This window comes from Phyllostomus hastatus, unplaced genomic scaffold (genome assembly GCF_019186645.2).
Source record: "Phyllostomus hastatus isolate PE091 unplaced genomic scaffold, TTU_PhHast_1.1 phas_contig_524, whole genome shotgun sequence".
Classification (NCBI taxonomy): domain Eukaryota; kingdom Metazoa; phylum Chordata; class Mammalia; order Chiroptera; family Phyllostomidae; genus Phyllostomus; species Phyllostomus hastatus.
In genome coordinates, this window is record NW_025333900.1 from 9524037 (window position 1) to 9549165 (window position 25129).

Here is a 25129-nt window from a genome sequence, read left to right on the forward strand (position 1 = left end):
TCCTGTATAAATAAGAAAATGCGGGTGAATACTAGAAGTTTCTACCATGCAGGTCAGAAAGTTTTTGAGCCTGGGCATTACTGTGAGGAAAAGCTTGTAAGAGCAGGGCTGCCTGTCTGTCTGTTCCACCACCAGCTCCAGGCCCTACCTAGCACAGCGCCTGGCTCAGAGTCAGTGCTCAGTTTGTTGAATGAACTTGGCTTTCAGTGACATACAGGGTGGAATGGATGGTTTCTTGACCAGAGCCTAGGAAGCTGAAAATGTATAAATAGGTTGAAATCTTCTGTTATTTCAAATTAGGAAATTAATATATTTTTCAAGGGATTAAAAAGTATAGGGAAGCCACCCAACCTGCTCTTTGAAGTCATTTGACATGTCGATAAGCAGATTGCAAAAGCCCCCTTTTAAACTGATAATAATCAAGCAAATTTCAGTTATTTTCATGGGAACTGTAAGGATGTGTACTTTAGAGCTAGGCATGCTTAAGTTTTAGTTTTCTTCCCTTTTACTTTCTAGTGCTGAAAGCGATAGCTTGTTTACCCTGTCATACTCAGGGTATTGACTTTGAGTTGTGCCTAAAATAATACAACCACGAATGTCTTTGTTTTCTATCATACTTTGCAATGTTTTAAATTTAAAGGGCTTTGGAGAAACAAATTTTCTCCTGTCCCTCTATCTGCCTGATGTAAGTCAAACATAAATATTCAAGTCATATATCAGGTTGACAGTTATCTGGTAGGAAGTCAACCTATAAAAATCAGATGCAGTGGCTTTCAGACTTGCCACCACTTGAGAGAAATCCAGGGACCAGAAGAGCAAAGCACTATTGTAGGTATTCACTATCACCATCATCTTTTCCTTCTAGAGGGTCCTGGCTCCCAGGACTCCTTCCTCCTAAACATCTGTTTCAAAAGAATCAGGTACCCCTTAACCAGGAGTCCCCAGCCCCCAGACTGCGAACTAGCACGGCCCATGGCCTTTTAGGGATCAGATTGCACAGCAGAAGGTGTGTGGCAGGTGAGTGAGCAAAGCTTGGCTGACATTACCCCTGAGTGCCTGCAGTCTCCCTCAACCCCATCCGTGGAAAAATTGTCTTCCATGAATCTGGTTCCTGGTTCCAGAAAGGTTAGGGGCACTGCCCTTAAGCACATGAGCTTGGGGGTCATGCTGTGTGGATTTGGAATTTTGGCTCTGTCCTTTACTAAATGTGTGATCATTGGCTGCTCACTCTCTAGGTGTGTTTCTTTCCTATTTGATTAATTAGGGGTAATAGAATCTATTTGATAGGGCAATATGGACAGTGAAGTGCGATAAAGCATGGGAAGCATTCAGAGCTGTACCTGGCAGAGAGGAAGTGATCCAGGACCATGTGGTGTGAAATTGACATGGTGATAGCCAGTGAAGATTTATCTAGGCCATTTAATCAAGATCTTAGTAATGTCACATCCATGGGCATAGGTTATGTTCTTCCCAAATCACATGCATACCATGAGAAGAGGATTTGATTGTGGTGGATACTGGCCAGCAGTATCCATCGCTGCAGATGCTCATAGAAACACGAGAAAAACATACACACAGACAACCAAGTCCTGTGGGGAAATAGGTACAAAATGGCCACTCTCTCTAGTGCAGAGCGTCCCAAGCCCCCTCCTGAGCAGGCTTTTATTAAGAATACAGCTACAGTTTGTGGATTACAGTCTGGCAGGGCAGATCAAAAGGAATAGGTAGCTTTCAAAGGTGCTGGCAGATCTCCCGCTGGGATTCTGGGCAGAGTTTGGGGTTTTATCACTTGAAAAGACTACAGGACCTAAAAGGCTAGTTTCATTTCCTGCCCGTGCCTTCATATTCTAATTCAAGAACATCCTCCAGCAAGCAGATCTCACAGGATCTTGTATATTCTATGTCCCAGGTCTGATTACCCCGGGGGTCTGCTGACTCTAGTCTGGACTGCACCTCCCCTGTTATTTCTGCAGGCCTGAGTTGGGCAGAGGAGACAAAGGCAGCCGGGAGACTTGGATTTCTCACAAGTAAGAACAAGGACTCAGGCTTTGACAAAGCCGAGGGGGCAGGGGTTGGTGTTGATCACCCCTTCATTTCCACAGCCCCCCAAGTCCTTCCCTGAGACCTCCACATGATCATGCCTGTCCTGGTGATTCCCCCCTTGGGAAATCTTACCCATCATTGGCTAACTGCTCAAGCATTGGAGGCCAGGCACAGAACAGGCAGCATTCATGCCAGGGAAATAAGTTTGGTCTCCTTAGTGGCTCCTGGTCTGGAGTCTTCTTATTCAGCCTTAGCCACAGGCAGTTACAGTTTCCTGAGACCAGGTAGGGTGGACCCCAACATTTGATCGGTGATCTTTTCAGGCACATTTATAACCAGCAACAGCATTTGTAAAGTATAGTTGCCTAAAATAATTACTTTGTGATTGTGATTAAGCTCCCCTTTTTAATTGACTTTGAGTTGCTCTTTCTTTTCTGTTGCCCTTCAGATGAGGCCAGCTCCTCTGCACAATCACAGGGCATCTGTGGTGCCCAATAGTGTTATTTGCTACAGATCTTCTTTTAAATACTCTTTAGGGAGATGAGTTTCTGTTCTCTGTACTATCTTATCTAAAAATAAACACAATCTTCCTAATCAGTCCCCTTGTTTCCACCCTGTATATAGATCAGATCATGTCTCTTCTGCTCACACCCATCTAAGATTCCATATGACCCACCGTATGTACCCCAAAATTAAAGGCAGGCACTCAAACAGATACTTGTGTACCGATGTTCATAGCGGCATTATTGACATAGTCATAAGGTAGAAACAACCCAAGTGTCCAGCAACAAATGAGTTGATAAACAAAACATGATATATACAAATGGTAGAATTTTATTTATCCATAAAGAGAAATGAAGTTCTGATACATATTCAACCACATGGATGAATCTTTTTAAATTATTTCATTGTTGTTCAATGGGTGAATCTTGAAAACATTATGCTAAGTTAAATAAGCCAGACAAAAAAGAACAAATATTATATGACTCCATTTATTTGAAAAATATAGAAGAGGCAAATTCATAGAAACAAAGTAAATTAGAGGTTATCGGGGCATGAAGAGATTTCTTAATGGTTACGGAGTTTCTGTTTGGAGTGTTGAGAAAGTCTTAGAAATCAACAGCAATGATGGCTATACAGCATAAGGATTGTAATTAATGCCACTGAATTGTGCACTTAAAATTATTAAAGTGGTAAATTTTATGTTATCTATATCTTAAGACAAAAAATTAAATTAAAAAGAAGAGTATGCGGGGCTTTCCAATCATGCTCAGGGTGGAAGCAGGCAACCCTGTGACGGCCTGCCAGGCCTGGTGCCTCGGCCCCTCAGTGTCCATTGATCTTCCTCTCCCTCACGCACGCCATTCTAGCTACACTTGAATTTAAACACACCAGGTACCCTTCCTCAGGAGGCCTTTCCATTCGCTAGTACCTCTATTTAGAATGTGCTTTTCTTAAATGCCTGTATGACATGTCTGTCATCTCCTACATTCAGATCTCTGCTAAAACACCACCTTATCAGTGAGACTATCCTGAGTAGCCCCCTGTAAAATGCCACCTCCATCATCTGTCACAGACTGGTACCCACTATCCATACTCTATTTTTCTCCACGATACAACTCCTTATCAGCCACACCAAATATTTATGTGTTTCTTTGTCTCCAGTTATGAAAATGGAAGCCCCATCCATGAGGGTTGGTACATTGTCCTTCATCTGTGTCCTCAATGCCTAGAACAGTGCCTGGAATGGGACAAATGTTTAGTAAATGTCTATTGAGTAAATGAATGAATGTCTTCATTCTGGAGATGTGTGTACACCCCTTACTAAAAAGGAGTGCAGGACCGAACATGTGGTCACTGTATATCATTAGTTAACTTACTTTGAATGCCTCATGATAAACAATCACAGAACCATAGTGGAGTTCAGCTGATCTGGACCAGGCTCAGTCACGTATCTGCGGTCAATGTAGGGTAGCTGAGCAGCTCTTCTAATCTTGGTGGGCTTGCTGACATGTCTGACAGTTCAGCTGCCAGAGCTAGATGGCCTCAGCTGGGACCCCATGGATGAACCCGCTCTGCTCAATGCATCTCATCCCATAAGAGGCTCTCCTGGGTATGTTCCCACAGTGAAAGCAGAGGAAGAAGAGCAACCAGAAACTCTGAAGTCCTTTTCAAGCCGTGGTGTGTATTATGTTTGATAACATCCCACTGGCCAAAGTCAGTCACATGGTCCAGCCCAAGGAGAGCATTACTTAGTTATGTGATAGAAGGCACAGACCCAGGAGGTGTGAAGAGTTGGGACTTTTACTGTGTTTATTCGGCCACACCAGGAAATCCCAGTGTCGTTGCTTGTGGGTGACACATCTTGTACCCCACAAGAATTTGCATTCTGCCTCCACCTTAGATCCAGTCACTCCAGCTCTGCAGCTCAGTGTCTTGTTTTTAGATTGTGAGCTGTAGAACAGGAAGGGTTGGGTCTAGTTTTTCTTTTTTTTAAAACAACTCTTTTCACATAAAGAATCCAAAATGTAAAAGTTTGTAGAAGTTAAGGCATTTTCTCATGGTCCTCTACTGGGAAACATTTAAGTGCTCTAGAGATGCTGTTATTCTCTGAAATGTTTGCTCCCAACAGCTACACTCAACATTATCACCCACAGGGCCTGTGTTAGGCAGGAAAACAGCCCCCAGCGGTGTGCGCATTCTCATCCCAAGGATTCATGAATATGCTAGGGACCAAGGGATTAAGTTGTACAAGGAATTAAATTTACTTATTAGTTGACCTTAAAATAAAGACATTATCCCGTATTATCCAGGCGGGCCCAGTGTAATCAAGATAGTCCTTAAAAATAAGAGGGCATCTCCATACTGCTTTCCACACTGGATCTGCCTTTTGACACAGAGATCCCACTTCTGGGAATATAGACGAAGGAACCCAAAACACTGATTCGAAAGAACATAAGCACCTCAATGTTCATTGCAGTTATTCATAATCACCAAGATATGGAAGCAGCCCAAGTGTCCATCAGTAGATGAGTGGATAAAACAACTATGGGACCTTTACACAATAGAATACTACTCAGCCATAAAAAGAAAGAAAATTTTACCCTCTGTGACAGTATGGATGGCTCTGGAGAACATTATGCTAAGTGAAATAAGCCAGTCAGCAAAAGACAAATACTATGTGATTTCACTATATATGCAATCTGATGAATAAACTGAACTAACAAGAAAAATAGAAACAAACTCATAGATAGAATATATGATGGCAGGTCAAGGCGAGAAGGTTAGGAGACAGAGAGCGGGAGCAAATAGGAAAAAAAGACTCATGGACATGGACAACAGTGTAGTGATTGTGGCGGGGAGGCAGGGAGAGGGGTTAAAACTGGAGTAAATGATAATGGAAAAATACAATTAAAAAAAAGTAAAAGAGCAGCAGGGGAATCAGAGGTCAGAATGAAGAGAATTCTAACTTGGGAAGATGGAAGGGGGTCAGGAGCCAAGGACTGCACGCTGGGAAAGGCAAGTATACAGATCTCCCCTAAAGTCTCCAGAAGGAGGGTGGCACCTTTACTGGTAGTCCAGTGAGACTCATTCTAGACTGGTAAGCTCCAGAGGGGTAAGACGATAAGTTTGTATTGTTTTAAGCCACTCAGTTTGTGATAATTTGTTACAGCAGCCTTAGGAAATGAATACAGAGACTGATGTTATTAATAGAACCCAAGTAAAAAATGAGAAGATGTGTTATTGACGAGTGGTCATTTATATCCCATCCATTTTCCACATTGGCCCATAATTTTTTAAAAGGTGCTAGGGAGCACCGTAGGAACTGAAAGATGGAAAAGCAGGAGTGTTAAAGGAGAAAAGGTAGGTTACTTACTGGGACTGATCTTAAAAAAGAAAGCGGTTGAGGAGGATCTCAGTGGCTTGAGGAGTAGGTGAAGATGGCGGCAGCCAAGGCTGCAGACTGCGTCAGGGAGGTCTCCTGTGGCCAAGCAGGAAGCAGCCAGAAACTCAGCGCTGAGGACATGGTGTCCAAGGATTACTGCTTCGACTCCCGTCCGCACTTTGACATCCACAAGGAGATGCTGAAAGACGAAGTGTGCACCATCACCTACCGCAACTCCATGCTTCACAACCAGCACCTCTTCTCAGATCAGGTGGTGCTGGGCGTGTGCTTGGGCACAGGGATTCTCTGCAAGTTTGCTGCCAAGGCTGGGGCTATAAGGTCATCAGGATCGAGTGTTCTAGTATCTTTGATTATGCAATGAAGATTGTCAAAGCCAACAAATTAGACCAAGTGGAGACCATCATGATGGGGAAGGTTGAGGAGGTGGGGCTTCCAGTGGAGAAGGTTGACATCATCATCAAGTGGACGGCTACTACTGTCTCTTCTACAGTCAATGTTCAACACTGTGTTCTGTGCCCGAGACAAGTGGCTGGACCTGAGAGCCTCATCGTCCCCACTGAGCTGTGCTGTCCATGACAGCCATCAAGGACCACAGTACAAAGACTACAAGATCCACTGGTGGGAAAAAGTGTGTGGCTTTGACATGTCTTGCATCAAAGACGTGAACACTGAGGAGCCCCTGGTGGATGTGGTGGGCCCCAGGCAGCTGGTCGCCAATGCCTGCCTCATAAAGGAGGTGGACATGTACACTGTGAAGGTGGAAGAGCTGACCTTCACCTCTCCCTTCTGCCTGCAAGTGAAGTGGAATGACTACACGCAGGCTCTAGTGGCCAACTTCAACATCAAGTTCACCTGCAGCCACAAGAAGACCGGCTTCACCACCAGCTCTGAGTCACCATATATGCAGTAGAAGCAGCTGGTGTGCTACATGGAGGGCAGACTACCTGACAGTGAAGACAGGCGAGGAAAGTGTTGGCACCGTTGACATGCAACCCAATGCCAAGAATAATCGCATCCTGGACTTCACCATTGACTTGGACTTCAAGGGCCAGCTGTGTGAGCTGTCCTGCTCCACCAGCTCCCAGATGTGCTGAGACAGCACCTGGTTTCTCCCACTGCAGCCAAGCCAGCCATGCACAGGCCGAGGGGCTGTGGCATTAGGCGGTTTCTGCCCCCCTTTCCTCTCCCTTCCTCAGAAGGTTTTAGGGGCCTGGGCCCAGGGTGCAGGGAGTTGGGGGGAGGGTACATTGTGACTGTACTTTTCATAACTTATGTTTTTATATGGTTACATTTATGCCAATAAATCCTCAGCTGGGGGGAAAAGGCAGTTGTTAGGGAGACAGCGTGGAGAGTTAATGTTCTCAGGGAGTCCTGACTCCACGGCTTGTGCCCCACACCCCCCAGACTACTCGTTCTGCCTTTGACCAAACCTTGCCCTACGCCTCTCTGTACTCTAAACCCTGCTGGAGCTTCTAACTTAAATCACATAAACCTTGATGGGGACTTGAGATCGAACCCTGCTTGTAGTGATTTCTGTAGCCTGGGTGATACACTCAGGAGTGGAATTGCAGGTGATCGGATGTGTACAGCTTCCACTTTACCAGATAATGCCCCCATTTCCCAAAGTGGTCTCAGGAATTTGCTAGACCGTCCCCTGAAGCAGAGCCGGAGTGGTCTGGTGCCTCTGCATTCTCATCCACTCTCGATACTGATAGGCCTCTCACTTTTTGCCAGCCTGGTGTATGTGAATTTTTATCTCACTGTGTTTTTAACTTGTTTTCCTCTAACTATAAATGAGGTTGGGCACATTTGAATATATGTATTGCTTTCTTTATATATTTATTCAGATTTCCTCTTCAATAAAGTATCTGTGTAAGTCTTTTGCTCATTTTCTTCTATTGAATTGATACCATCTTATTGATTTTTAGGATTTCTGTATATAAAATTAGCTATAACAGAAGCAAGTGTCTTTTCCCAGTTTGTGGTTTGTATTTTAACCTCTTTTGGGTGCCCATAGCACTGTGTGTGTTTTTGTGATTTAAGAATGATTATCCTACCCCTGTGGATTAGAAAGCTTTTCTGCCCATACTGCCCTCTACAGTTTTGCACTCTTGCCGTTACTAGGTAAGTAATCAATCTACCTGTAATTGATTTTTAAGCATGGTAGTTAGGTGTTAAATTTCATTGTCTTATGCATGTATAGTCAATTGTTCTGGAAGATTTTCCTGAAGGTCTACGGTACCTTCAGGAAGACCTTTCCTTGGTCTACGGTACCTATTATGAATAATGCTTCAACTTATACATGAGTCAGTTTTTAGCCTTCTGCCTGGCATCTTTTTGTATTAGTTATCTCTTGCTGTGTAACAAATTACCTCAGAGTTTAGCAGCTTCAAACAACAAACATTTGTTATCTGAGAGCTTCTATGGGTCAGAAATCTGGACACAGCTCAGCTGGGTGCCTCCAGCGCAGTGCCAGGCATGAGGCTGCCATCAGGGTGTCCGCCTGGGGAGCTGTCTCAACGGAAAGCTCACCTAGGGGAGGAGGTGCTTCTAAGTTCACTTACGGGTTGATGCCAGGATTGTGCTCCTTGTGGGTCATTAAGTTGAGGTCTCGGCCCTTTGTTAGCTGTTGGTTAGAGGTCTCCCTCAGTCACTTCTCATGGGGGCTTCTGCACAGGGCAGCTCACACATGGCAGCTGGCTTCCCACCACACAGACAAGCAGAGTGAGGATGAGGGAAGCCACAGGTTTCTGTAACCTAATTTCAGGAGTGCCGTCCCATCATTCATGTCAAGTGTTAATCAGAAGTATGGCAGTAAGGTCAGCCCATAGTCAGGGGAAAGGCGTTACACAGAACGTGGACGTCGGGAGGCAAGGGTCTCGGGGGCCGGCCTCTTGCAGGCTGCCCACCACACTTTTATAGCCACACACATTATTAAGTTCCTCAATATCGATCTTCTCCCAGTTGTTTTAAGTGACTTTTGAAGGACGACAGATGATTATTTTTGCTTTTTAAAAACTGTCCATATTCAACAACAAAAAAATACAGTAGAAAGGGGAAATAGTCATGCCTTGGAATGGGTTTTTGGAAGTCCACGTAATGGACCTGTGGAAATGATAGGGAAAAAGACAGAGATGTGAACTTTCTTCAGGTGACTGAGTTCCGTGCAATTACAGTATATACCAGGTAAGTTTTCTCAACTAGTTTGTCTCAGTTTTTCAAACTGAGTAATTATCATGGTGACCTATAGGAAACATCCTACATGTTAGCTCATCATTTATGAGACTCTTTGAATCAGGACAAAGCACCTGCCATCTCCTTTATTCTTGTTATGCAGTTCATGGAAGTGAGTGATGCTAAATCCCTATCTCCAGTCAGTGAAAATGGTACTCAGAACAGCATGAGAGGGTTGCATTGTAATAGCTGTTGACATCATGGCTTCTTCTTCATTTAAAGCACTAACATCTGCCAACACACCCTCATGTTTACCTAGTCGAAAGAAATTCTTAGGAATAATTGTTTTGAGTTGAATTGATTACTTAAAGATTAACTCTAATATACCCAATTGTTCTTTTACTCAACATCGTAGTTCACAGCTCCCTGTATACACTCCATGGAATGAGGATGGTTTAAGAGATTATTGAAAGGAATCCATCATCAGTAGAGCATCTTGACCCATTTTACTTTCTCTTTCTTCCTTCCACTTTGTCACATCTGTGGAGCGGCTGTAGTTTAGTGCTTATCTCCAGCCAGTAATGCAGAATAGATGAGTTCAGATTTCTGCCACTGTCATGAACATTGGGATTACAGGCTTCATAGTTCTTTTTAATATATATCTCCTTTTTAAAATTTAACTTTTATTGTATTTTTCCCATTACCATTTAGTCCCCTTATACCACTTCCCCCCAGCAATCACCACACTGCTGTCTATGTCCATGAGTCCTTTTTCCTTTTTGCTCAATCCCTCCACCCCCGAACCCTCTCCCCACTAGTTGTCATCCTGCTCTTCATCTAGTCTGTCTGTTTGCCTTGTTAGTTCAGTTTGTTCATTAGATTCTACATATGAGTGAGATCATATGGTGTTTGTCCTTCTCTTACTGGCTTATTTCACTTAACATAATGTTCCCCAAGTCCATACATACTATCACAAAGGGTAAAATTTCCTTCTGTTTTACAGCCAAGTAGTATTCCATTGTGTAAATATCCCATAGTTGTTTCATCCACTCATCTACTGATGTACACTTGGGCTGCTCCCATATCTTGGCAATTGTAACTAACACTGCAGTAAACACAGTGGTGCTTATGTGCTTTTGAACTAGTGATATGGGTTCCTTCAGATCTATTTCCAGAGGTGGGATTCCTGGATCAAAAGGAAGATCTATTTTTAATTTTTTCTGTACCTCCATTCTGCTTTCCACAGTGGCTGCATTCCCACCAAGAGTGCAGAAAGGTTCTTTCTCCACATCCTCACCAGCACTTGTTGTTTGTTGGTTTTTTGATGATAGCCAATCCCACAGGTGTGAGATGGTATCTCATTGCAGTTTTAATTCTTATTTCTCTGATGATTAGTGACATTGAGCATCTTTTCATATATCAACCATTCGTATGGCCTCCTTGGAGAAGTGTCTCTTCTGGGCCTTTGCCCATTTTTCAACTGGGTTGTTTGTTTTTATGCTGTTGAATGCTGTAAGTACTTTATAAATTTTGGATATTAACCATTTATCAGATGTATTGGCAAATATGTTCTCTTATTCTGAGGGTTGTCTTTTTATTTTGTTGATTATTTCCTTGGCTCTGCAGAAACTTTTTAGTTTGATATAGTCCCATTTGTTTATTTTTTCTTTTTTTTCCCTTGCCTGGGGAGATATATCTGATAAAAAATTTCTACAAGCAATGTCCAGGGTTTTGCTGCCTATGTTTTCTTCTAGGATTTTTATGGTTTCTGGTCTAACATTTATTCTTTGATCCATTTTTAATTTATTCTTGTGTGTGGTGTAAGAGGGTAGTGTAGTTTCATTTTTCTGCACATATCTGTCCAATTTTCCCAACACAATTTATTGAATAATCTATCTTTAGCCCATTGTATATACTTGATTCCTCTGTCAAATATTAGTTGACTATAAATGTATGGGTTTATTTCTGGTCACTCTATTCTGTTCCATTGATCTATGTGTCTGTTTTTATGCCAGTACCAGGCTGTTTTGATTACTATGGCTTTGTAGTATAGTTTGATATTAGGTAGCATGATTCCTCCAACTTTGTTCTTCTGTCTCAGGATCACTGTTTCAGTGCTGGGCCTTTTGTGGTTCCATATAAAATTTTGCAATATTTGGCCTGACTTCATAGTTTTAAGTGAGCTTCTCAGTTTCTTTATTTCAAGGCTCTGTATGTCTGTGTATGTGTATATATTTGTCCACACATCTATGGCTGAGGTTTAGTTAGTGGAAGAGAGCTAAGTTCTAGAGTAACTTTCTTAAGTATGTGTAGTAAAAAACCCTCCTCTTTTGAGGAAAAAAATTAATAATAAATAAAAATAAATGTATCTCCATCTAAGATGCTCGGTGTCTGATAACATCCTTTCAGCAAAGCTTGCTCTCTCTCATTTTTTGAGAATGAGGGAGGTTCTATGTAAACAAATGTGACAGTGCAGTACTGTTGGCAAAGATGTGATGCTTTGTGATGAATTCTAGGTCTGATTCTCCCACCCAACAACGCTCCCCTTATTTTCAGGAATGTGTGAGCTCGTGTGAATATACATTGGTGCTAAGTTACAGATTCAGAGCGTTAACAAGGATGGGGTATTCAGATAGAACCCCACAACCAGAGGGCTGGGAAGGTACTAGAGACGCTCCATCTTTTGTTCACTCCTTGTCACCAGCCCAGACTGAAGCAGCAGTGTGCATTAGGGATGCTTACCTGAAGAGGTGCTTCCTTCAATTTTTATTTTCTGGAGTAAAATGGAATGATGATCAAGATAGCTTTCTGATATAAAGATAATTTTGTATTCAAAGTAAACTTCTCAAAATCAAGAGATTCTGAGATTCTTTTCTGAGAGTATACTACACTGCATAATGTATATTTTAAGAAAATTTCCTCACATTGATTACATATTTGTTTTTTGATAGACTTATCTCCATAGGCCATATGGTCAGACTTTTAAAAAAAAATTCTAAACTCTAATTTATCTTGAGCTATGAGCTATCAAACTATTTTTCCTTCATCCTTGCTAGTGTCAACTCCAAGCTCTAACAGTGCCTCCAAGCCCTGAGGAAAATTTACACATAAATATTGTGAATCCATTAAAAGAAGTAGGGAGCTGAGTTGTTTTCATGTCTCTTGAGTTGAATGAAGCGAGATCTTACACAAAGTTATAATTTAGTGATGGGCTGATGCTGAGCTTTGGTTTTTGATATGATCATTCCTTTTTTCACTTGGTGCAGTTCAAGCCAGAGTGTGGGGTGTTCAGAGGGAGAGGGGCCGCCGAGATCACACAGGGCACGTCAGATCTCCCCCTTTGGTGAACGTCAAGGCAGAGTTATTCAGAATAGAATCTGAAATACATTTGATCATGCGGCAGATAGTTTAATAATTTATGTTTGGCCTTATTAGTAAAGTCTTGTGTTTACTCTATCACAAAAATAAGATTAAAAACCAAGATTAGAGCGATGTGTGTGTGTGTGTGTGTGTGTGTGTGTGTGTGTTCTAGTTTAAAATATTCTTCACAATTCTAATGACCTGATAGCAATGACATGTGAAGGGGGGCGGGGGGATTAGATGTGGAGAGTGTCTGATTTAGAATTGCTAATGCCCAAAAGCGATGCAGAAAGGCTTGACAGTACTGTGCTGTCATCGTGTGAGTCTGTGGCAGAGGTTTTAAAATGTAAATGTTCTCCCAAAATAAACGAAAAAGTGTAATTGATTCCAAGTCTAATTTGGCGATTCGGTTACATGCCAGGATACCAATAATGCTAATGGACAATTCATATAACATTGTTTGCATAGCCTATAAGAACTGGAAAATACTGACGTCTTTGGTATGGTGATAATTAGGCAATCGTAGTTATATATTAAGATGCTCCCAATTTGAAGAATAATGGAGAAAGGTAGCTCGTCACCCTTAATCTCCTGTATGTCCTGGTGTTTACTCTAATGTAATGACACCAAGCACAGGACTGAGGTCGTCTGTCAGTTGCAGGAAGGGAGCTGGCACGAAGAATGTGGTTTCGGGGCCCTGGCAACACCTGCCGGTGTCAGGGACAGAAGAACTCATTTAGAAGCTGTGCTGCAAGATGGGAAGACAGGTGGCAGCTCTCTTACAGGGATATCTTTTATTTGAGCAGAACCAGACCAACTGTTCCTCATTAAAACACATTTTGCAACATGTTCTAATGTGAGCAGATCAAGTATGTGTGCGTATGTTCAGAGAAAACTCAGCAATGTGCCATCTACAGGTCACACTTACAAACTCTCAACACGGCTCACATCTGCAAGACAGGTAATGTGAAGAGGCCGTGCCTGACCTGAGGCTGGCTTTTCTGCAAGTCCTCTGTAGAGAAACACAAAAACAACACCATTACCTCCATGAGATTGTGCAGCAGTAAAGTAAGTGTGTTTGGTAGGAATCTTGATCTTGATAGTCATTTTAATAATTATGCAGTGCTTTGATTTTTCTTATTTCTTTATATTACATTATAAATGATAGATTATTACCAAGTCTAAACTTAGTATGATTAAAGCCAAGCCTCTCCTCTGCTTCGCCGTTCATTCCTACTATCTGTAAACCGAGTGAGTACTTAAAACTGGGATAACTCGTGTTAAGTGCTTTTCCAGGAGGCTGGGAGGTATAAAGGAGAAAGTGCATGTAGAGTCCTTAGGGCCATGCTGGGCACGTGGTGAATGCCCCATAGATATGGGGCATTCTTAGAATTTTTGCATAGAGCTTGTCCTCCACCTTTCTTGCTACATCCTTGTGCTTCTGGTTCTGTGGCCATATTACATATTATAATATTTAAATTTTTATGAGAAGGAGGAGGAACTGCATGACAGGCTTCTTCTGCACAGCATGAATTTCTTCCATGCCCATCCAGCTCTCTGTAAAAGGATACTTGCAACTGCATGAAAATGTAACTATGAAAAGCAAAGGAACAACCAGAAATGCAAATATCCCTCCAGAGAACCTTGATTGACCACTTTCTAGGAACCCTTTCCTTCAGGTCCCTGTTTCCTGAGGCTGAGAGGGCTGTCTGTGAGCAGGACAAATATGGGTGGCCTTGGAGGACCATTTTCTCAGCGGGCAGCCACCTCAGCGGGTCAGCATGCACTCAAAGAAAGGAAAAGGACTTAGCAGAAGTGGAGCCCTGGAGGCCCCCTGTCTTCCTCCACCAGGAAGCTTCAGGGTCACTAGCCATGCAGTCGTCACCCATGGGTGCCCTGTGCCCCTCACCTTCTAAATGTGCAGAGCATTGGGCTTCTGCTGGCATGTGTTCTTTGTGCAGCTGTTTCGCCTGTGCCTGAACCGAGCATGCTCTCTGGGTGGACAGTGCGATCTTGGGGGATCACGTGTGCCTTGAGTAGTGCGTGCAGTGATGTGACCCCCACCCCAGACGTTCATATCCTAATCCCAGGAACCTGTGAATGTGTCTCCTTACATGGCAAAGGGACTTTAAGGTATCATTGTTAAAATTTTGAGATTATCCTGTATTATCCATCTGGGTCCATTGTAAATCACAAGGGTGCCTATAAAAAGCCTATGTTAGTGGCCTTGAAAATGGAGGAAAGGACCACATACGGGCAGCCTCTAGAAGCTGGATTTGAGACCCCAGGTTTGCGGTCATTTGTTAATGTAGCAGTACACATCTAGCACACCATGCTGCTACCTCTGCTGGTAGTTTTATTTCCCCCCAGGATGCTACTGTATATTCATACTGTGTAGCATTGGTGATGTTTGACTTTGTATCCCATTTACCTTACAGTCTAATAAGAAATATAAGGATAGGTAAATGGCAATTCATATGGAAAGACTATTTGCTTGTGTGTGTGTTAATGTAACTAAGGAATATCCTTCCAACTTACACTGTCCCCTCCCTGGTGCTGGCCCTGGGCATCCATTGGAGAGCCAGGCCAGCCCTGCTCTGAAGGAGCGCACACAGGACCACACAGGAGACAGCGGCAGACAGGCCATGCACTACTGCTGACAAGTGCCGTGGTGAGAGCCAGCCAGCAGGCTGCTCAGCCGCCCGGCCCCGGAGCGGAAGCGCCTCACCCTGCCTGGCTGTGCGCTAGCTGGGAGAGATTTTCCTACTGCAGGTCCGGGGTTCCTGAGGCCTGAGAACAGTGAGAACAGAAGGCAGGGCGTGGATAGCGGATAGAGGGGAGATGGCTGGTTCAGGCAGGGCACAGAGCAAGGGCAAAAATGTTTTATGTATAGTTGCAGAGTCGACAGTGACTTTTTTCCTTCCCTTTTAGTTCCCTTGTAAACAGCATTACAATAATATTAGACATTGAAAGAAAAAGCAGCTAAAAATGGGTCCCTGGCACACCTAACGGCTAAATCCCTCTTCATAACTTGTGGAATCCAGGTTTCCCTTCTTCTATTGGGATGGTTTTAGTTAAGCACCTTTCCAGAAGTTTCACTCTAAAGATTGAGGGCCCAGGGAAGAAGAGGTGCTGGCTTCACAGTGGGCAAAGCTTCTCCTTTATGGGCCAGTGTCTGTGGGGATGGTGCCCAGGACAGGACTTGATCAGCGTGGGACTGTGATGAGGGGCATGGGGTTCATCTGTTTTTTAAGCCGCCTCCGTTTTCCAAGCCACACTCCTGGAATGTAATAAAATAGTTGCCCTTTACTGAACATTCTATATCCCAGGCACTCCACCTGGGCTCTGGGAATGTCACTTCTAAGCCTTTCATCAACATCTTAAAGTAGGTGTTGGTATCCCTCCTTCACAGAAGAGCCGGTCAGGGTTAGAGAGCTTAAACCACTTGTCCAAGGTCACACAGAGGATGGATGTCTGCACTTGGGTTCAGTTTCTGGTCTGAGCAGTTGGAAACCTTTGTCCATTATGTTGTGTGCCTCCTGATGACACATGTAAGGAATAAAAATACCTTAAACCAATTAATCATATTTGAAAAGGAAAATAGTGATTTTGCCATTTTGTAAAAAGAATACCTGCCATTTACATATTCCATGAGAACCAGCTACTATGGAGTATGTTAATCTGAGTTTTAAATGTTTAAGACACTTAATGTACATATCTCATTTGATACTCATAACAGCCCCATGATGTGCAAATACTAGCAGTATCTCCATTTCACAGGTGATTTTGAATGGAGACGAAGAGAAGATAGATCACTTGCCCCCAGATCCTCAGAACTAGGAGTGGAGCCCAGAGCCCAGGCCTCAGGACTCCTGGAAGTGGTCAGGGTGTTAACTGTGCTCAGGCGAAAGGCCTGTCCCTCTGTCCCGACAACAAGTCTGTGTAACTGTTAGAGAAGAAGGAATGATTGAGACGGACTGTTGTTACCACCAAACTAGACTGAATTTTCTCCCCTCTCTTCATTTATCTTTAACTGATTGAAATCTGATCCCTAAAGTTTCTGAACATCAAAGTTGTTTTTGTTTTGCTTTTGTTGTATATACTTTGGTTCTACTATAACACATTTATTGCTTCAGTAGGATTTGATAAAACTATGCTTTCGAAAATCAGTAGGATGCATTTAAGAATTAGCAAGTTAAAGAGCGCTGAGATTTACGAGCGAAAGAAAGCGCATGCTGACCACGGTTAACACGTCATCAATACGTCCTCCGTCTGCTGTCACTGGACAAATAACAGGGATCTTTTTGACTGAACAAAGGTCATACCCCACCTTGTTTCAGACTCTGTCTGTTTTGTAAAAGGCATTTCTAAATGGAATTTTATTTCTTAAAAATTTTAAGTCTGAGAGCTGATATCTGGTTAGTTTAAGTAAGCAATAACTTTCTTGTATGTGGTGCAGTATTGTTTAGGCGGTTTAAGGATGATTCAAGTCTTCTGTTTACTTTCCAGAACTATTTACCGTAAGTTTTTCTCTCAAATCAATTATATACTTTGGGGCGTGTATGCATGTGAACTTTTACTGTTGGTTATGTTCCACCACTTTACCTATAAACACTGTTTTATTTTCACTACACTGTGGAAATGCTACATTATTTCCTATTCATGAATGCTGCTTCCAACTCTGGGAATCTGCACCAGTTGTGCCTTTAGATATTTGAGCATCTTGGACTTTGGGAGAAAGTCCTTGTATTTTCTATATTTCAAAATTCCTTCTCCTTCTGTATCACTGCAGAAGTGACAGTTGAAATGTACAAAACGAGCTGCCTACTGATTACTGTGTCTTCTGAAGAACTTTTTTGAATCTGATATTTTAAAAACATACCATGAAACTCCTTTAACCAAGATCTTGGATTGGTAGAAGAAGGTGAAGATATGTCTTGGAGGAAGCCCAGCCCAGTGGAGACGGGCTACATGTTCCCTCTCCTGCTGTTGTCAGGTGCCACCCTTGGGCGTCGGGAGAGTGGCAGGCACCGCAGGTCAGGGGTGCTTCCCGAGGCTGCGTGTGCGTGCTGCTCCCTCCCTGTGACTCTGTGATGCAAACCCGTTCATTCACCAGGAACAAGACGGAGGCTCAGCAGCAGAATACTGTTTATGGGTCCCTTGTGTAGGATGTTAGAGGGGCGGAGGGAAAAAAATCAACACCCAAGGAAGAGTGACTAAGTTGAACACGAGCACAAGTAATCCCCTGTGGTAGTTTCATAGGTACCTTTTATATTTTGAGCAGCACTTTATGGCAAAATTAGTTAGAAGGAAGTAAGGAAGAAATTCTGAGAAATTATCATCAAAAGTCAAGAGGTTTTTTTCAGGCTGAGAGCACAGACACATTACCTGTACTGCAGCTTTGTGAAGCAGAAGGTATTAGGAACCCAACCAAGTGCTTAACGCATAAGACTCTGGTAGGCCTGCGAAGGTCAGCCTCGCTCCTGGCCTCACACCAGTGCTTGCCGAGCAGCAGTTTCTTGAATTGTAGGCACATTACCAAGGTCTGGCATTCAGAATGGGGAGGGGAGGGACGGCAGAGGTGGATTTTCCCAGAAACTAATAGAGCTGAAGTTTCAGGGCCTCACACTTTCAGGGACCCCCTTCCAAAGCCCTCTACCTAATTTTGTGTTCATATTTATGTTTTCTCAAAGAGAAAGCTTCAGGCCTCAGGACACCTGGCTCCGCTCCTGGGTGAGGGTGTCTGTGAACCTCCTGAAGTCAAATGCAGACGTGTGAGTGGGGCTGTGTGCACATGTGCACAAGCACTTCCACGTTGTTCCACGTTGTTCCAAATTGTACAATCTGTAGTCTTCATCGGTTTCTCAAAGCCACATGACTCAAAAATGTTAAACTCAGGCCCTGACTGGCGTGGCTCAGTTGGTTGAGCGTCATTCCACAAAGCAAAAGGTCATTGGTTCAATTCCCAGCCAGGGCACATGCCTCGGCTGCGGGCCAGTCCCTGGTTGGGGTGCATGTGAGAAGCAACCAATCGTGTTTCTCTCACACATCCACGTTTCTCTCCCTTTCTTTCTCCCTCCTTCCCCTCTCTCTAAAAATAAATAAATAAGATCTTTAAAAAAATAAAGTTAAACTTGGGCCCAGGAGAAATTAATCAGCCTCTTAGTTCTGGTCTTGTAAACCCAGACATAAAAAGTGATGGTTTAATTGCTAGAAGCAACAACTCATGACTCAACGTGGAAAAGTGCCCTGAATACATCACTGGATACTTTGATCACCAGGGAGGTAGGCAGGCATGTGTTTGATTGGTTACGTCTTATCTGGAATGCACACCTTATATTCACTCATTCATTTACTGGTTCGTTTCATCCCTTCCTGAACACTACTGAGTACCCCCTGGTTCCCAGAACCCAGAGATGAATTAGCAGCACCACTGCTTTTGAGGAGCCTACTGGCTTCTCTCACTTCTGCTGAAGGAACTACATTCTGTCTCAAGGTTGCTGTTTCCATGAGTGCTGTCTTTGAGACCTTGAGGCTATTTTTAGTCAACTAAAATGAAAGTTTGTCAACATGTTTCCAGCTCCAAAACACCACACAGAAAGCCAGTCTCACAAGAGCGTGGCTCCCCAGGGTGGGGCTGCTTGGGAGCACCACTGAGCCCCTGCCCTGTCCCACTGCTGCGGGGAAGCTGACTCGGCCTGTCCCACAGGGTGCAGGGCTCCAGTGCAGAGGCTTCCGGGGGTGCCCGCAGGCCCGGACACCTTCAAAGCACAGAAGCAATAATGCTTCGACTGCCATCCCGCTGAGAGATTTACCCTTGTGGTTAACAGCTTTATTAATTTTTCAGTTAGTCTCCTACAGTCAAAACAAGAATTCTTCCACATCTATTATGTGTAAATATTAGCTGGTGGAGATTGGTTTGTAAAAATCATCTTTATTTCCCCATTCCTATTATTTCCTCAGTCACCCGAACTCAAATCCTGTTGATTCTACATCAGAAGGCTTTTGTTTCTCCCTTCCGTCCTCCTGCCGTCGTCCTACAATAGGGTGTCTTCATCCCCCACCCCTCCAATCGCCACTACTCACCACTGTGTTCTCTGCCCCCCCCACCCTGTTCTCTCCACGCCCTCCAGCCTACCCTCCGTCTTCCTGCCAGAGAGGTTTCTGTAAAGTGCAGTTCCAATGCTTCTACTGTGCGTGGTGAGCTGCAACTCCCCACTTCCCACCCAGGGCCAACGGTGTCACCAGGAGATTGCTGGAGAGTTTGGATGGGAAGAGTGAGCAGTGAAATGGCCGTTCAAAGACAATTTGTGCTTCTGTGGATTTCTCGTTCCTCCATAGACACGCCTGTAGTGTGCTGCCTTGGGGTGGCCCTGCCTCCCCAGCAGTGTTCCTTCCATCTAGTATTTCCCTTTCCCACCCTGCCCCCAGCTCTCAATGTGTTCTTCAGGTCTCTAACGGGAGGCACTGATTCTAAAGCCTGTTCATAAGGTAGAAATACAAATGGAGTCAAAATTGCACTTTGAAACACTAGAACCAGGCTGAGAGTGGCCAGGTTTCCCATTTGCTCCTCCCCACTCCGGCTAAACAGCATCAGGGAACAGAGGCTACCTAAAAGGAATGAGATCATATCCCCTAGCTTCTCATGCTCCCCCGAGCAGGGTTTCCCAACCCTTTCCATGATGTGGCACATCACAGCAGACGGAGCGGCTGCATGTGGGGGTGGGTGCCCCTAGCCACCCGGACCCCTTCCAGACCCCTGAGGGTTGGGGGGCAGCTCTTCTGCAACAGTGCCCAGCTGGGAATCTTTTGTCATAAGGAATATATGTTCACTGAATAAAATGGCTTCCAAGGTTTCTTTTTTCTCTCTCTCCCTCCTCTTGTTGTTGTTGTTATTGTTGTTGAATAGATACGCTTGTACTCCTAAAAACTGTATATATTGTGATGTGACTCCACCTGATATCAACTTCTGTCCTTTATGAATTCTGTCTTCCTTCTCTGTAAGCACTGTGTCTCTCTCTCATATAGGTTATGTCTAATATGGGAAATCCTGAACTCAGTCTGACCCTCCAAGGGTCATCCCAACCGGGGGCCATCTGGCCCATATTGGGTGTTCGAATGTTTGAATGTTGAAGGAGTGATAACTCCTTCTTTTATATATATATAGATAGATTGATTGATTGATTGATTATGCTATTACAATTGTCCTGATTTTTCTCCCTTGGCTCCCCTCCACCCAGCACCCCCCACTCCCTAAGACAGTCCCCCCACCATTGTTCATGTCCATGGGTCATGCATATAAGTTCTTTGGCCACTCCATTTCCTACACTGTACTTCACACCCCCATGGCTAATCTGTAACTACTTATTTTTACTTCTTAATCCCTTTACCTCTTCACCCTTTCTCTCACACCCCCTGTCATCTGGCAATCATCAAAATGCTCTCAGTATCCATGATTCTGTCTCTGTTCTTCTTGTTTGCTTAGTTTGTATTTTAGATTCAACTGTTGATAGATTTGTATCTTTTGCCATTTTATTGTTCATAGTTTGGTCTCCCTCTTTTTCTTAAATAAGTCTCTTTACCATTTCATATAATAATGGCTTAGTGATGATGAACTCTTTTAGTTCCACCTTTTCTTGGAAGCTCTTTATCTGTCCTTCAATTTTAAATGATAGCTTTGCTGGGTAGAGCAGTCTTGGCTGTAGGTCCCTGTTTTTTTGTGACTTTAAATATTTCTTGCCAATCCCTTGTTGCCTGCAAAGTTTCTTTTGAGGAATCAGCTGTCTTAGGGAAACTCCCCTATAGGTACCTAACTTCTTTTCTCTTGCTGTTTTTAAGATTTCTCTTTACCTTTAACCTTTTGCATTTTGATGATGCTGTGCCTTGGAGTCGGCCTCTTTGCATCCATCTTGTTTGGGACTCTCTGTGCTTCTTGGACTTCCATGTCTATTTTCTTCACCAATTAGAGACATTTTCTTTCATTATTTTTTCAAATAGATTTCCAATTTCTTGCTGTTTCACATCTCCTTCTGGCACCCCTGTGATGCAAATGTTGGACTGCTTGAAGTTGTCCCAGAGGCTGCTTATACTATCTCATCTTTTTGGATTATTTTTTCTTTTTGTTGTTCTGATTGATTGTTTTTTGTTCCCTTATGTTCAAAATCATTGATTTGATTTTTTACTTCATCCACTGTACTGTTGTTTCCTTGTAAATTGATCTTTATTTCAATCAGTTTCTGATGGATCTTTTTTTATGCTGCTGAGATCCTCACTGAGTTTTTTGAGCATCCTTATAACCAGTGTTTTGAACTCTGCATTTGATATATGGCTTATTTCCATTTTGTGTAGCTCTTTTTCTGGAATTTTGATCTGGGTTCTTTCATTTGGGCCATGTTTCTTTGTCTCCTCATTTTGGCAGCCTCTCTGTGTTTGTCTCTATGTATCACATAGAGCAGCTTTGACTCTATGTATTGGTAGTGTGGCCTAATGTAGTAGGTGTTCTGTACACCTACCCCTATCACCCAAGCTGGGTACTCAAGGTGTGCCCTTCATGTGGTCTGAGTACACCCTCCTCATGTACTTGAGCCTTGGTTGATGTTGGCAGATCATTGGAAGGTATTTACCCAGGCCAGTCAGCTACAAGGATTAGGTGTGATCACTGACCACCAACCTCTGCCCTCTGTGAAGGATCAGCTGTGCAGGGGTAGGGTGGTGGTGCTCCAATGTGGTCTGTAGCTGTCCACTGGGCACATTAACCTTGGTGTTTCCCAGGTGGTGCAGGCCAAGGTCATTCCCCACCTATGTTTTACTCAGGGCCACCCTGCCTGAGCTGTAAAGCAATCTGAGATGGCTGTTGCTTATGCTGGGCTAGAAGATTCCCAGACAAAGCCAAGCTGTGAATCCAGGCTGGTTGTTGCTGGTGCCAGGCCTGGGGCTCACTGAGGCCAGCTTTGCTTGTTTGAGATGATTTAGGAAGTTGTGAAGAATGAGCCAAGACCAGCCATTCATATGGAAAAGTAGCTTGGATGGGTCATAGGATGGGTAGGGCAGAGTCTCTGGGGATCTCCAAGGTGCATCGAACAGTGTTAGGAAGATTAATGGAGTTTTAGATATGGCACCAGCTTGCCAGCTCTGTGGTTCTATGGAGAAAAGATTTAGAAAAGGGACAATGTCCTCTTCTCACCTTGATGCCAGACACTTCAGTTTCTCCCAGTATGGCACTGGTACCTTTCCAGGTGCTACCCCAGTGCTGGAGCTCAGAGGAAGTGAGTCTGAGTAGGTGAGTCCATGTGTGAGTTCTTTAAGAGGAACTGCTTGGGGCTCCAGCAGTTTCTTCCACCAACTCATTCCCCAGTGTTTTTGCATCCAGAAGTTGTGGGGACTTACCTTCCTGGCACTGGAGGCCGGGTGTGGGGCTAGGACTCTTCACTCCTGAGATGTCCCTCCCGAATTTTTAGCCACCAAACGTGGGTGTGGAACCAGCGCATCCTGTGTCTGTACCACTCCTACCAGTCTGGATGAATGTGGTTTCTTTCATTACATAATTGTCAGACTTCCATTCAACTCAATTTCTGATGGTTGTGAGTGATGATTGTTCTATATTTTAGTTGTAATTTTAATGTGGTTGTGTGAAGAGGCAAGCCATGTCTACCTATGCAGCCATCTTGACCAGAAGTCTGATAGCTCCTGCTTATGTTAGAGGAATGTGCTTCTGCACAGCAAAGGATACCATCAACCAAATGGAAGGGCGACCTACTGAATGGCAGAAAATACTTGCATATTAGATATGGCATATCTGATAAGGGGTTAATATCCAAAATATATAAAGAACTCATACAACTGAATAAAATAAAAAAATCTGATTAAAAAATGAACAGAGGTTCTGAATAGACATTCTTCCAAAGGAGGCATATAAATGGCTAACAGGTACATAAAAAGATGCTCAGTATCACCTCATCATCTGGGAAATACAAATCAAAACTACAGTGAGACATAACCTCACACCTATTAGAATAACTGTTGTTAAAAAGACAGACATAGCAAGTGCTGGCAAGGATGTGGACAAGGGAACACTTGTGCACTCATGGTAGGAATATAAATTGGTGCAACCACTATGGAAAACAGTATGAGTTTCCTTACAAAATCAAAAACAGAACTACCATATGATCCAGCTATTCCACTTCTAGTAATATATCCAATGGAAACAAAAACACTAACTCATAAAAATAATATGCACTAAAACTACTCATCACTAGAAAAATGAATTTGGAACTGTGCGTGGTGATGGATGTTATGTAGTCTTACTGTGGTGGTCATTCACTGTGTATACAAATGTCAGATCGTGTTGTACTCCTGAAGCTCATACGGTGTCATGTGTCAGCTACATCTCAATTATTTTAAAAAAGTTCTTTTCTAGGGACCCGTTACTTTGATACCACAATAGGACTTCCTTGGCATTTTAAAATTATTTTTTCCATATTTGTTTCTCTCTTCACAGGAATTCAGAAACAGGCTTGGGAAGCCCCAGAGCTCCACATCCCACACCGCTGCTGCAACTCGACGAGACCCTGTGAGTCCCGGAGTGGGGCCGCCGTGGCGCCGGCCACACCGGGGGTGCGCACTGGTGCTGTCCGTTGGCCTGGCTCTGTTCGCTCTCCTTTTTGCTTTTTCTGTCAAGGTCTATAATTAAAACACAACTCAGTGAGCCATCTGTGAAGAAGAAGAAATTCCTAATTAAAATCTGCAGTGAACAGGAAAGCGACCCCGTCAGTTCTAAAGAGCAGTGATTTATACTGGTCTCCTTGCCACCTTTTTAGCTACACTTTTTAACGAGGCTCACCCTGTCTCACACAGAGTTGGGCCCACTGGCATTTGATCTACAGCCTAATAACAGCTGCCTAGCATATCTTTTAAACTCAGCTCCTTTAGGTTTATTTTTAGCAAAAATGCAAGTGGTTGCATCTCCTTAAGTCATCAATCTTCAAATGAGAACCTAAAGTAAAGCAGAATGGTCTGGTCACCTTTTCCTTATGTGGAAAGACTTTTCAATCTTTAATACGCATTTTTAAATATATCTCCTTTTTCATGCTTACTTTGGAGTCCCAATGTTACAAGTATCATTTTTCACAGCAGATGTGTTCCTGAAAAGTCTATATCAATGCTTATTTTTGGACCTTGAATGCTTTTGGAATGCGCAGGGGAGTCTGCCGTTAAAGGACTCTCAGCAACAGCTGGAGAAGTGCAAGGAATCACCCACGTCTTTAGCGCTCATGTAACTTCAGAAACTGGATTCATCTAAAACAAGCTGTGCCCTTTTTCTGACATTTTGACTGATTACACCAAATGTTTATTTCTACCTGACGTCATTGGCCTTTACTAAATGAAGTGACTTCTTTCACAATAAAAGGAATTGCTGTAACAAACAAATCATCAGAATTTAAAGAAGTTATTGGTGCTCTGTGGTTACCATAGGACATTTTTCATCTTTAATCCTACAGCTGTGTTCAGCTCTTCCTTTTATCTCAAAGTGTTTCAGCCTTTTATGTATCTTGTAAGGAATCCAAATTAGAATTTAATTATGTCATCAGTTGGTGAGTTAAAAAGGAAAAAACAACCCAAAACTTCAGTGTTGGTACATTTCTCCCG

General features: G+C 43.3%; 1 protein-coding gene and 1 pseudogene across 3 annotated transcripts in view; both read left to right on the top strand.

The window, feature by feature from the left end:
- Nucleotides 1-24910, top strand: part of CDKAL1 (CDK5 regulatory subunit associated protein 1 like 1) — a 651862-nt gene extending 626952 nt beyond the window's left edge. For all 3 annotated transcript variants that reach the window (XM_045847145.1, XM_045847147.1, XM_045847146.1), the window contains one exon: nucleotides 23982-24910. In XM_045847145.1, coding sequence (XP_045703101.1) covers nucleotides 23982-24173 — 192 coding nt within the window. In that variant the 3' untranslated portion in view covers nucleotides 24174-24910. The remainder of the gene's footprint in view (nucleotides 1-23981) is intronic.
- On the top strand, nucleotides 5985-7044 carry LOC123823952 (annotated as a pseudogene).
- Nucleotides 24911-25129: the final 219 nt, after the last annotated feature.